This window comes from Gadus macrocephalus, chromosome 5 (assembly GCF_031168955.1).
Source record: "Gadus macrocephalus chromosome 5, ASM3116895v1".
NCBI classification, from domain to species: domain Eukaryota; kingdom Metazoa; phylum Chordata; class Actinopteri; order Gadiformes; family Gadidae; genus Gadus; species Gadus macrocephalus.
Window position 1 is genome coordinate 16,676,346 of NC_082386.1, and position 13,890 is coordinate 16,690,235.

Here is a 13,890-nt window from a genome sequence, read left to right on the forward strand (position 1 = left end):
CTCTCTACCTCTCCTCCGTCTCACTGCTCTCTACCTCTCCTCCTGTCTCACTCTCCTCCTGGCCCCTGGGGTGCAGTGTCTCTCTCTACCTCTCCTCCTGTCTCACTGCTCTCTACCTCTCCTCCTGTCTCACTCTCCTCCCTGGCCCCTGGGGTGTCTCTCTCTCTGTCCTTGTGTTCCGTTGCTCCATGTTTCCTCCGGCCAGATTGCTTTCGTCCTTCCCGTCGTCCGGGGGAAATTATTTCACTGCCCCTCGTCACAGGAGAGGTCGGAGTTGAGAGCTTACCGGGCCGGCGATGAGATGGGAGGGCAAAGGTCAATGCTCTGCAGCAACCCCCCCCAACACCCCCCGCCAAGGGCATGGAATGTTATTTATTCCTGAAGTTCAACCCGACCAACCAAAGTATAGGAGGAAGTAAGTTTGTGTGTGTGTGTGTGTGTGTGTGTGTACCTTAACCGTAGCTTTAGTGTCTGCAAATTGAATTAGGTTGTAGATCACGTCTGACAGGACTGAGGCTGTTGTTGGGAGGGAGGAGGGGGGGGGGGGGGCTGCTTTATGGGGTCATGGTCCTGTGGCCGGGGTGTGTGTGAGCGGTGGAGACGACCATTAGCAGCAGCCTGACTGCGGTGGAGGTGGCCCGACTCTGAGCCGTCTTGATGTGCGTTAACGGAGGGAATGACTTTAAAGATGTATTTTTTTCGAAATGTTATGCTTTATTATAGAGTGAAGTAGAGCGGAAGGTATGGAGATAGAGGGGAGGACATTCAGCAAATGACCACGGGCAGCACTTAAACCTGGGTTGCTGCGTTCAGGACTGAGCTTATATGGTACCCGCTCTACCCGGTGAGGTACCGGGGCGCCCCCCGAATGTGTTCCTAAGCAGGCCTCGTTTCAGGAGAACCAGGAAAGACCAAAACGAGAAGATCTCAACCTCTGATAAAGGCTTTGGAGTTTTTTGTTGTTATTTAGCAGTATGCTAGAAATAAGTGTGTGAATAATACTACTAATAATATAAGTGGAAGACGGAGCAAATAAAAGCAGACATTCTCCAAATAAGACAAACCACAACGTAGTCAGGGGCTATAAAAATGAAATCATTTTTAATCGGTGGCTTGATGATTCAACCTTGAGATAAGAATAAAAGGAACAGGAGAAGGTTGCATACAGAGGACAGAGCCGCCCTCAGCGGTCTAACATGAGCCTATTACATTCACTCCTCACCTACATCACCTCTGCAGTCCATGTTGACGAGGCGGTATTAAGACATTAGATACATAGTGTGGCGACGCAAAAACCCAAACCAAAAAAACAACAACTGCCTGGTTTCCATCATAGTGTCGACGCTTCAAATTCTGGAATCATTCGAGTCAACAGAAAAAAAAACAAGAAAACAAAAAAATAAAAAAGGGATTGGTTGCTTTGTTCAGATGTACTGCGGCGTCAGGCTGAGAAGCGGCATGGCAGAGACCTTGACGGATATCTGCTTCACAAACCTTTCTACACAAGAGCTTCAGGTGGGCTATAGGCTATGTTACAGTCAGGTGGGACCATTTGGAGAGGTCGACGGGGTCCACTTTACGCATAATCACCGCTCCTAGATCTCATGCCCTGGAAACACGACAAGGAACAAAACACAGCTCCTACATGATGGTACGCGTTCTGGACGGTAGGGTTGGATAGCAAGGTGAACACTGAATGGGAAATGTCTACAAACCAGCCCCCATTATGGTTTGGTGAAGGTTTATCGGAGTCTGGAACCAGAATGTTTTGGCCCGGGTTTCTTTTCCCTCTCTCCCTCATGGCTTCTTCGACGTCTCGAACACGATAGCCGAGGAGAGCAACAAAGAGCTTTGCGTTCGGTGTCCTCTTTCACCATCCCCTTTTGCGCTTATCTTGAAGACGACACAAAAGGGGCCAATGAGAGGGGGACAATGAGAAGTGTTGGACGCAGCCAGGGGATGCGTCCCAACACTTATCATTGTCCCCTCTCTCCCTCTTTCTCTCGCCTCAGTCCCATTCATCACGTCTCACCTGACACGGGCGGCACTCAGGTGACGCGTGGAGGATTCAAATTGCTAAATTGTTTTATTTCCTTCAAAAGAAAGCTTTTTCGATCATGAAAAGGGACAAAACCTCCATCAGCCACACTCTCCCAGTGGGATCTCCAGAAACACATTCTTGCCTATTTTCTTTTTTATATCTGCGCGCAGATGTTTTCGGAGGAAAGTTCCCTTGGTATAACGGAGTAGAAGACAAAGGAGAGAAGGAAGGAGGAAGGGTCAGATGTTGGTTTGGAACGCTTGAATAGTCAAACGGCATTGGCGGGGGGGGGGGGGGGGGGGGGGGGGGGGATGGGGGGGTCATAAACCGATCCGAAAATTAAAATAAAAACGGCAAGGTCTTGGTCATGAAACTGGTCACGCACTCATAAGCACACGAGGCATTCTCTCTCGCGGCCACACTATTTACAGCCGCATACAAACAAGCCAAACAAAAAGGTATACTGTACATTGTATTCACACACACACACACACACACACACACACACACACACACACACACACACACACACACACACACACACACACACACACACACACACACACACACACACACACACACGTCAGATAAATCACTAATATAATGCTGACATGTTAACCGTTAATAGTTATAATGAGCAAAACAGGGTTACACCGAAATTGGGACTAAGAACCACCGCCTTGAATCCATCTCTGGCCAACACCCACTGGATAGCCTAGAGGTCGCCATGGAGCCACAGAGGTGGGCGGGCCTTCTCCTTTCCCCGGAGAGAGGAAGCCAAAATGCCAACCGTCACTTTAAGTGGTTCACATCGCCATGGTGATGGACAGTTACAGAACCAGCTTTCATGGCAACCTTTGTATTTTGCAGCTCTCAATGCTCACCTCTCAAACCAATAGAAGAAGCTGCCTTTTATACGTCTGCCTCTCTGGGTCGGTCTACATATTTGTGTGGGTGGAACTGTCAGACATTTTTGTTTGTTTGTTAGTTGACTGAAGCTGAAGGAGAAATAAAAATGCATTGGGACATCTTAAACAGACATGTTACCATCCTAGACCACATACACATGCGGAGGCATGTACAGACAAACATACACTTGTGGAGGCATGGACACACACACACACACACACACACAAATGTGTGAACGAATGTTCACACCACACACATACAATCACACTCACACACAAGGCTTTAGTAATGGCTATGGTCCATTGTACATCTGTCCAATCCATTACCTTTGATTTTATAAAAACAAAATACAAATCTAAAATAAAGGAATCACTTTTTTTCTGTAGGCAGCAATAATGGTCTCAGTGTCATTACAATGTAGCTTAAAACAAATAAAAGGAAGCATTAAAAAAAAAAAAAAACAGTTTCATTGATCCTAAAATGCAAACAACATCCTAACTGTATATGACAGAATCATGTTCATGGTTTAAAATGGAGGCAGATTATTTTTTTCAAAGCAAAAGCTTTTTCTTTTTTATAACATAACTATGTCTGGCTCTTTGATTTTTTTTCACAGTCTTTTTTCTGTACAGTCGCAATCCTTTTGCGTTTGTTCGACTCAGCTGATCGGAAGCCTTCCAGAAAGGGTGGAGGAAACGCTCTCACCCCCTCTGCGCTTTTACTTAGAAAGTTCACATCCAGGAAGTACACCGGTCCTCAAGGACAGGTAAAGGAATTCACAGACTTCGTCATCAGTACTCCTCCACAAGGTCATAGAGAAGAGAGACTGTGTGTGTGTGTATGTGAGTGTTTGTGTGTCTGCGTGTGTCTGTGTGCCTGTGACTGTGTGTGTGTGTGTGTGTGTGTGTCTGTGTGACTGTGTGTGTGACTGTGAAGAACCAGAGCTCAATAAAATGAGTCTTGTTGGTCAGAAACAGTTTAAATCCTCTCTACTCTTCTCCTCCTCCTCCTCCTCCTCCTCCTCCTCAGGTGACGATGATGACGGGTGAAGAAGTAGTGCTGGGGGGGGGGGGGGGGGAGTATAGTGGGGGAGTATCGTGAGGTCAGGTGATCGAGGGAATGCTGATTACTGGGCAAAGCAGAAGAAAAAACGCAAAAAAAAACTAGAGCCGGTAAACTCTTATGTTACGCGGTCGCCAGCGAGCCCTGGGTCGCCATAGCAACCGCCCGGCTGCCCGGACCTTAGTGTTCCTTTAATGCCAGGTTGTCCGTCCCTCCGTCGCCACGACAACACCTTGATGTAGCGCCCCCCCCCCACCCACTGACTCACCACCCACTCCCCCACTGTACCACTGGTATGTGTGTGTGTCAGGGTGTGTGTGTGTGCGTGTGTGTACCAGTGTGTCTCAGTGTGTGTGTCAGTTGGTCTGTCAGGGTGTGTGTGTGTGTGGTGTGGTGTGTGTGTGTGTGTGTGTACCAGTGTGTCTCAGTGTGTGTTTCAGTTTGTGTCAGTGTATGTTAGTGTGTGTGTCAGTTGGTCTGTCAGTGTGTGTGTGTGTGTGTGTCAGTGTGTGTGTCAGTGTGTGTGTCAGTGTGTGTGTCGCTCAGTGCTTGCATATGCATGTTTGACTGCATGAGAGTGTGAGCATGGCAGCGGTGTGTGTGTGTGTGTGTGTGTGTGTGTGTGTGTGTCTGGGCCGGACCTCCGCCCCACCCTCCACCCTCCACCCCCCCGCTACCAGCGGTTGATCTGGTTGATGTAGTCCTCGGTGGGGGGTCGGTTCCCCCCCACCTCCTCCGTCCTTCCCCTGCTCCGCCTCCCACGCTCACGCCTCCAGCTCCCTCCTCGTCGCCGTCTCCGTCCCTGTCCGCGTCGGGCCCCGGCAACGGCTGGCCCCCGGTCGGCCCCGGGAGGGCCAGAGGCCGACCCCCAGCCCCAGGCCGCGGTGCCCCGGCTGCAGGCGCGTCTTCAGCCGCTGCTGGCGGCGCTCGCGCTGCCGGGTGAACTGGTAGCGCTGCTGGAAGAGGTCCCGGGCGTAGTCATACAGCTCCATGTCCAGCTCGTTCAGCTCCTCGATGCGCTGGATCTGAGGGGGAGAGGGAGAGGGAGATGGTAAGGGGGGTAGAGAGAGAGAGAGAGAGAGAGAGAGAGAGAGAGAGAGAGAGAGAGAGAGAGAGAGAGAGGAGAGAGAGAGGGGGGTAGAGAGAGAGAGAGAGAGAGAGAGAGGGGGGGGGTAGAGAGAGAGAGAGAGAGAGAGAGAGAGAGAGAGAGAGAGGAGAGAGAGAGAGAGAGCGAGAGCGAGAGAGAGAGAGACGAGATCGCTTGTTTGGGAATGTGTGTTCAAGAGTTGAAGGTTGAAATGCCCACCTGGCAGTGTGGGAGGCAGAGAAGAGAAAAGAAGAAGAGCGACAAAGGGAGTGCAAACAAGAACAAGCCCGGACCATGTGGTCTGAAAGCGAGCCGGGTTAAGTTGTTGTTTGGCACAGGCGAAGAAACCCAAAGCAGACGAAGGAGGGAGGCGCACAATATTCCACCGAGATAAGCGACATCTTTCTGATGTCTGGCTAGCGCAGGCTGCAGCGCGGCGGTGGCGGGGATGTGTTTAACGAGGGGTAGAGGGTTTTAATTAAGCCTTTGAAAATAGTGACGTGGCGATGGATTGTCCTTAGTGTGCGCGAGGCGATGACCAAGAAGCCCGTCTCTCTGCTTCTGGATCTTTTAATTGTCCGCCGCAATGCGTCGGCGGCGTGTGAGCCGGTGGCACGACAACGCGTTTGACACGCACACGTCCGCTTCCTGAAGACGAATGGGTGAATGACAACCACAGCAGGTTGCAGGCTGCAACCACAGCTGGAATGATTGAAGACTCGTTTAAGCGCGAGATACGGGGAAGTCTTTGTATAAACGCCGTTTGATAATGGAGGCATTGTCACCTCCGTCTTGCGTCTTGCTTGGAGGTGACTGATGGTTAAAGTGACTTTATTAAAGCGTTTGGTTACTCCCCAACGCAGCTCAATCAGAGGGCAGGTCCTCTCCCCGATGACGGAGTGACAGGGGTCTTTATGAGTGACAGGGGCTGCTACATCCCAAAGCATTTAATTCTCTGACTGCTGCTTTGATGGTTTGCAGGTACAGCGTACTGTATAGCCGACCACTTCTTGTTTCCCCCCCCCCTCCTTTCTTTGTTGTGGATACGTCCTAACAGCTGTTTAGACGGCGCCATTGAAGCGGTGGGTTTGTAGTGACAGTGATAGGGACAGCACATCACAAACTCAACTCATGTCAGAGCCGTGTGAGGAACACCAAGCCTCCCCCCCATCTCTGTTCCTTGTTCCAGGTGGAATATCCCTTACATGGGATCCTCTCCCTCGGTGTCTCTAAACCACTCTGCCTGGAGAGGGAAACAGCCGGAGGACTTGCCAGGGCGTCATCAAGTGGGAGCTGGTTTCCGACGCAGGTCGGGACAGATTCGGCCGTGTTCGCATTAAACTGCAGCAGGGGGCCTCGCCTTTGTCTGCGTTTTTCTTTGACGAAGGAGAGAGTGAAACGAAAAAGCACCATGGGGGGTGGGGGTAGGGGGTGGGGTCCGTTGAGTTGTTAACATGGGTCTGTCCTTCAAAACGGGCTGGAGGCAAGGTTTAAGAGATATTACCTCCTAAATCAATAGCTTTAATAGCTTTAATTTGTCAGAAACAAGACAGCTTTTAGGGAGAGAAACGCCGTCTGCTCTGGTTCGCCGAATCCATCTCGACTGACGATCCTAGGTGCATAAAATGCTACAATTCTCAATGGTGGAGAAATGTAGGGAGAGAGGGAGCAGAGACAGAGGGGACGATTGGGTTGAGATGTGTAGTCTCACTCTCAGGCTCGCCGATAGCTTTGTTGCTTCCAACAAATTAAACTCAAATGAGAGCTCTTAAAGGGACAGCATCTCATTGACCCCTCACTAAGGTTGCTCACTTGAAGGCTTAGTTATAGTTCCACATCGACACAATGCAAGGGGGTTTTACGGACCAATCACATCCACCACAAGGCCCTGCCTCCCAAAAATGTTTCCCTTGCGTCGAGGCGACGCAGAAGCAAGGGCTGTGATTGGTCCGCTCCCTTAAACCCGACGCAGGACCTAAACAGGGTCACGACTGCGTGGTCATTGCGCTGCGTCGACGGGGAACCATAAACAGGCCTTTACACAGCTCGAGGGGGCGGGGCCTCATACCGTGGTGTTGTCCAGGTCCACGCCGGCGGCCCGCGTGCTGTTGTACTGCATGAAGGGGTGGATGAAGCGCAGCCGGAAGGTTCTCTCGAACAGGAACTGGGTCTTCCTCTGGTACTCCGTCAGGCCGAAGAAGGCCATGTCGCGCAGGTTCTTCTTGGCCGAGTCCAGCAGCAGCTGAGCCCGCTTCTTCTCCGGCACCGTGGACATGTTGTAGCAGCCCACCAGACTCAGGTCGGCCAGCATGCGCACCTAAAGCAGGAGGAGGAGGGGGAGGAGGAGGAGAGGAAGAGGAGACCGCCATGGAGCAAGGAGGAGGAGGAGGAGGAGGAGGAGAGTGCCAGTGAGAGAGGGGGGAAGGTGAGGAAAAGAAGGGGGGGAGATGATGGGAGATGAGGAGGAGTGGGGTATGAAGTGGGCGGAGGAGAAGGAGGAAGAGGAGGTGAGACGAGGGGGAGGATTGAGGGAAGAGGAGGAGGAAGAGGAGGGTGATATGATGTAGAGGAGGAGGAGGAGGAGGAGGGGGGGGGGGCGAGTATCAGGAAGATGACGAAGGGAACAAGCAGAAAGAGGAAGTCAGACATTGGAGCTTTATACTAAATAAATGGTGTATGCTTCCAACTTCTGTACGTCCTGTTCACAAGAAAGAAATTCCGAGTTCCGTTTTTCTGTTCTGTTCTAAAGCATAAGAAACTCATTTGCATGTGGATAGTGCGTGCCTGTGAGTGTGTGCGTGCGTGAGGGAGTGAATGTTCAACAGCGATAAGTCCCAACACCCTGGCTCACAGCACCCTGCTGGTTGAAGAGACGCTGGGAGCCAGGCGATAGACGGGGAAGGTGTGAATGAGGACCGGCAGCAGGACACGCAGGCCCTGCCTCTCTCTCTCTCTGTGTCTGTGTCTGTGTCTGTGTCTGTGTGTGTGTGTGTGTTATGTATCTGTCTGTGCTATGTATCTGTCTGTGAGCTACATCTGCTAGGTGTGTGCATTCCTTTCATGTTTCAAATATGTGTTTGTTTAAGCGTGTGTGTGCGTGTGTTCCTTAACAAGCAGCAATAGCTATCCATATATGTATGCGACTGTGTGTGTGTATGCGCCTGTGTATGCGCCTGTGTGTGTGTGTGTGTGTATGCGCCTGTGTGTGTGTGTGTGTGTGTGTGTGTGTGTGTGTGTGTGTGTGTGTGTGTGTGTGTGTGTGTGTGTGTGTGTGTGTGTGTGTGTGCCGTGCACACACCTGTCTGTTGTTGGCCAGGTTGTAGGGACAGTCCATGAACTGCTGCAGCGTGCACCCCGACCAATCAGAGCCCTCGTAGCAGGTGGGCAGCTCCTCCGGCGTGGGCGTGCGGCCGTCGCACATGTGCAGAGACGTCTTCCAGGTGGCGCCGCGCTGGACGTGCCGCCACTCGCTGAGGTAGCGCGACACCGGGTCCCGCAGCAGCGTGATGTAGTAGAACTTCCTGTTGGGGAACAGGAAGTGAGGTGGACGTCAGAGGCGGGCCCAGGGGTTGCGGTTTGATTGATTGATTTTATTTGACCATTTGGATATAAAATATGGACAGCACTCTGTGTTACAATAAAGTACGTAAATAGTCAGGGAGGACACAATTCATTGGGGTCCCTGTAGGTGGAGGACGAGGAAGCGTGTTATGGATAGACGGAGGCCTTATGGAGAAAGGAGGTGGAGGTCTGAGAGGTGGTGGGTGGAGGTCTGAGAGGTGGTGGTGGCTGGGGGAGGGGAGAGAGACGCCATGGAAACAATAGGAGAAAGGAGAGGCTTATAGGGTCAGGAGGGGGTTAGGGAAAATAAGAACCGCGTAATGGATTGGAGGTCTGAATGATAATAAAGAGCGAAGAGGACAAACGAGAGGAGCAGGTTGGAGTTTTACAGGAGCCTCGCGGAGAGGAGTGAAGGTGTAGTACTGCACTTGACCAGCGGGTGGCTCTGTTTCTCCTTTGCCGTTGAAGAAATCGAGTGTGGCTCTGCACTGGACTAATGGAAACGGCCCTGAGTGGCTGTGGTGGGGCTTATTGCAATATTTACATGAAATAGAGTCAGGCTGCTAATATGCCAGGATTAAGAAGATATAGCCCGGAGACTGTCATAACAGAGACAGAGAGACAGACAGAGACAGAGCGCGAGAGACAGAGCGAGAGAGATTTGAGAGAGGGAGGTTGAGGGTCAATACTCGGGCCAAAGTGCAGAGAAGAAAACTGCTGGCACAAACATTCTCCCACACACACACACACACACACACACACACACACACACACACACACACACATTAGTGCATCCTCTGAGAGATGAGTCATGCAGCATGTGAGATTCAGATGAGACCTAGATGTGCATTTGTGCGCGTGTGCACGTGCGTGCGTGCGTGTGTGTTTGCATGAGTGCGTGTGTGATGTAATGCTGAGTGACTCCCCAGAGGGACGACACATGGCTACGAGCGAGAGACCCCCAGCTAATGACCCCCCCAGCGAATGACCCCCCCCCCAGCCCAACCGCCTCCCCACACGCACCCCACCTGTGAGGGCGGACCCCTAGCAGTGTGAGCCAGCGACACTCGCGCGTGTGTCGAGGAAGCAAGTAAAACATTTAAAGAAATGAATGCATTTTACATGCTTCAGATCCAAGTACAAAATCGTACATTATTCACACAACCAACCAACCAACCACACACACACACACACACACAGACACACACAAAGACCCACACAGACACACAAGGGGCTTGCATCATATCACAGGAATGTTTTCAGAGAAATGTGTGTGCCGACAGCCCTCTGCAGGCCGGCCAAACACACACCTCAAGTTGTGGCGGTCCAGTACAAAGCTCCCATGCAGCTGGAAAAAAAAGGGAGAGGGGGAGAGAGGGGAGGGGAGTGAGAGTGAGGGAAGAGAGAGAGGGAGGGAGTGAGGGAGGGAAGAGAGAGAGGGGAGGGGAGTGAGAGTGAGGGAGGGAAGAGAGAGAGGGAGGGAGGGAGGGAAGAGAGAGAGGGGAGGGGAGTGAGAGTGAGGGAAGAGAGAGAGGGAGGGAGGGAGGGAAGAGAGAGAGGGGAGGGGAGTGAGAGTGAGGGAGGGAAGAGAGAGAGGGAGGGAGGGAGGGAGGGAAGAGAGAGAGGGGAGAGGAGTGAGAGTGAGGGAGGGAAGAGAGAGAGGGAGGGAGGGAGGGAGGGAAGAGAGAGAGGGGAGGGGAGTGAGAGTGAGGGAGGGAAGAGAGAGAGGGAGGGAGGGAGGGAAGAGAGAGAGGGGAGAGGAGTGAGAGTGAGGGAGGGAAGAGAGAGAGCGAGAGGGAGGGTGGAGAGAGAGGGAAGAGAAGTCGGGGTTGACAGTGTGAGAGAGAGGGGGTGTGCTCAGGTAGACACCACCAGACCCCGGTGAAAATCTTCCGGTGCCACAGACGGTAGCTGTGTTTGGGAAACCTTAAACCAAAAGGGGGTCTAACCCCCTGAACACAGCGGCGGCGTCGGAGGAGCGGGAGGCGCGGCAACGGGGAAAACAAGCGCACCCTGGTCAAAACCAACAAACAGCCCAGCGGCACAGAGGGTCCACCGGGGAACGCAGTGTAATCCAAACAACATTCCTGCCCCCCCCCCCCCCCAACCCCCCCCCAACCCCCACCGCCCGGACCCCTTCTCTCTGAGGGGGGCGTCCCAGCCTACAAAACATACACACCTCCGGGGAAGAGGGACACCAGAAACAACTTTTACAGTGCCGACCGCGTGTGTTTGTGCATGTTATGTGTGTGTGTTTACATGGCTATCTGTGTGTGTGTGTGTGTGTGCGTGTGTGTGTTTGTGCATGTGTGTGTTTACGAGTTTGTCCGTGTGTGTTTGTTTGTCTGTATGTCTGTGTGTCAATATATAGTTTGAAGTTGATGTGTATATATGTGCCCGTCGAAATGTGTGTACATTAAATCAGTGGTGACATTTCCCCCTCTTGGCTTGCATCCCCAGCGAAAACACACTGGCCTACACTGGCTGACGCGCAGTGAGAGAGAGAAGGGAGAGAGAGAGGAGGGAGAGAGAGAGGAGAGAGAGAGAGAAGTGAGGAGAGAGAGAGGGAGAGGGAGAGGGAGAGGGAGACGGAGGGGAATTTTCAATTAGTTTTCTAATGCTGTGAAAGCAGTCAGGGCAGCCTGAGTGATATATCAAAGTTATGACTGCTCATAATGAAGGCTTCGGTGTATTAGCAGCAAGATAAATAACACGCACACACACAAACAAACACACATACATTATTACCCACACAGAGGCGGTCCTGCAAACACAAATACACACCATGGCTTTGTGTGTGTGTCTGCGCGCACACACACACACACAGACACTGCCAGACCACATTACACATACGCAAGTGTACCCAGTACTGTGGTCGGATGAAGACCACAACACAGACAAAGAGGACCACAGCGTTTAGCAGATTAAGTAAACATAATTTCCTACAGTTCAGGGTGGATGGCAGGGCCAACAATAAGGCTGTAGGAGAAAACCGCATTCTAGGATCAGTCGCTCATTGTGTGTCACCCACCCTGCCAAAACCCCAAGCCCTGACCCACCCTGCCCAAGCCCGGACCACCTAGCGCAGCGCGGTCTGAGCTGACCTTCCTGCAGACACTGTGTTTATGTGCAGAGCGATTTGTGATTAGTCCCACACACACACACACACACACACACACACACACACACACACACACACACACACACACACACACACACACACACACACACACACACACACACACACACACACACACACACACACACACACACACACACACACACACTGCTATCTCTAACAGACAGACCCTAGAAACCTCAATTTATCAGGCGCACCCCCAACGGCTGTACTGATCAGGGTGTGTGTGTGTGTGTGTGGGGGGGGGGGTCTGATTTATTCAACCAAATGGCTGATATTTACGGGACGCGGATCGAAACGTGAAAAAGACCACGAGGGAGACGAAGGAGATGCAAAGGGAAGCTTGGCGGAGAGAGCTCCACTAACTATTGTCTGCACTTCAGACGGAACGGAGGACAAGTCTCCTCTCTGTGTGTCTGCCTTTCTCTCTCTCTCTCTCTCTCTCGACTCCTTCCTTCCTGTAGCCGTCACAGTAAGGGGGTTTAAGAAGGCTGGCTGTGAACGAAGGATAAAATGTTGTGCAGAAAGGACGAAGGAGAGAGAGACACAGAGACACAGACAGAGAGACACAGAGAGAGAAACAGAGAGAGACAGAGAAACAGAGAGAGACAGAGACGGAGACATTGACGGAGAGATTTCCAAATGGTTCTATTTATTTTTACAAAAACAAAAATGTTTTTCTGCTTTCAAGTACATTTTACTTACTCTTATATATTTGGTATCAACGTTCATGTTACACAGTTCTGTTAACACATTTAATTTGATCTATCTTAAATGTTATGACATATATATCTCTGATATAAGTATTTCTTCCAGTAGAGTCCCTTTATATTGAATGAAATAGGGATGGATTCAGATGGACAGGCCACTCCAGCCCCAATCACTGCTCTCTAATCTCATCTTCCTCCTATCTCATATCTGCTTGTACTAACATGGCCCTGGACCGAGCAATCAGAGGGGGAGGGGTGTTTGTGTGTAGTACGCACAATTGTAGTTTGACAGCATTGTTACTGCTATTCTTGTCACTGACATTGCAGTTATGTTTTAAATGCAATGTCGTTATTGCATTGTTAAAATAATCACCCCACGAAGAGCTTTGTGTCAAATTGAACAGAAATGAACAGTGGTGTGTGTGTGATTAGGGGTCTGCTGTATCACACATATTTCCGGCATGCCGCGAGAGACGCACACACACGCCAAGAAGAGCAAGAGGTCTAATAAAAAAGACGGTCTCAACGGCAACATCCAATCCCGACAACACAATCCCCGCACATTCCTAAAACATAACTTATTGCAATTACTTTTTACCTTTGAACCAAACTGCACACCATTTTGGGACAGCGAGAGACGTCGTGTTCTTGTTTTAATTGAGTTTGACAGAGTGAGGCAGTGAAGAAGTGACAGTCTTGTAGAGAAGCGTGTGCAGCGAGGAGCGAAAAGGACAGCAGAGGAACGATGAGCTTCAGATTGAGAACATTAATGCCTACTTAAAAACAAGTTAAAAAGATAGAGCCATGTGTTGGAGTGTTGGTGGAGCACGCACGCACGCACGCACGCACGCACGCACACACACACACACACACACACACACACACACACACACACACACACACACACACACACACACACACACACACACACACACACACACACACACACACACACACACACACACACACACACACATGTTAAGTAAGCCTTTGTGTTTTTCTTGTGTGGCGTACTTTGCTTTGGGTGGGAGGGGATTAACTGTGTGAGCCTGAGGTGAAACATGTACGCAGGATTTGGAAGTTCAATAATCCTGTTCCACAGAGGCTTTCCTGTTGTCTACACACACACGTAAAGAGAGACACACACACACACAAAACCCCAAACCCAGCCTAAAACAATAGACACTAGTGTTGCCGTGACAAAACAAACTGCGATTGTTCCATTTGTGTCGACCCCCTTCTCAAACATCTTATGCCCGGGAAACCCCGTCTTCACCCTGTGCGTGTGCGTGTGCGTGCGTGTGTGTGTGTGTGTGCCGCCAGCGAGACGGTAAATATAGACCCCCTTCGCTTCAGACGTGCTTTACAGGCATCTTCACTG

General features: G+C 51.1%; 1 protein-coding gene across 1 annotated transcript; it reads right to left on the bottom strand.

Annotated features, from left to right (window-relative positions):
• Window positions 1-4,670: 4,670 nt before the first annotated feature.
• hs6st1a (heparan sulfate 6-O-sulfotransferase 1a) lies at window positions 4,671-8,649 on the bottom strand (the record flags this gene model as incomplete). The annotated part of the gene is given in 5 exon segments (XM_060052827.1): window positions 4,671-4,781; window positions 4,784-4,840; window positions 4,843-5,037; window positions 7,168-7,416; window positions 8,398-8,649. Coding segments are annotated over 5 exon segments (849 nt in total), but the record flags the coding sequence as incomplete, so codon positions are not given.
• Window positions 8,650-13,890: the final 5,241 nt, after the last annotated feature.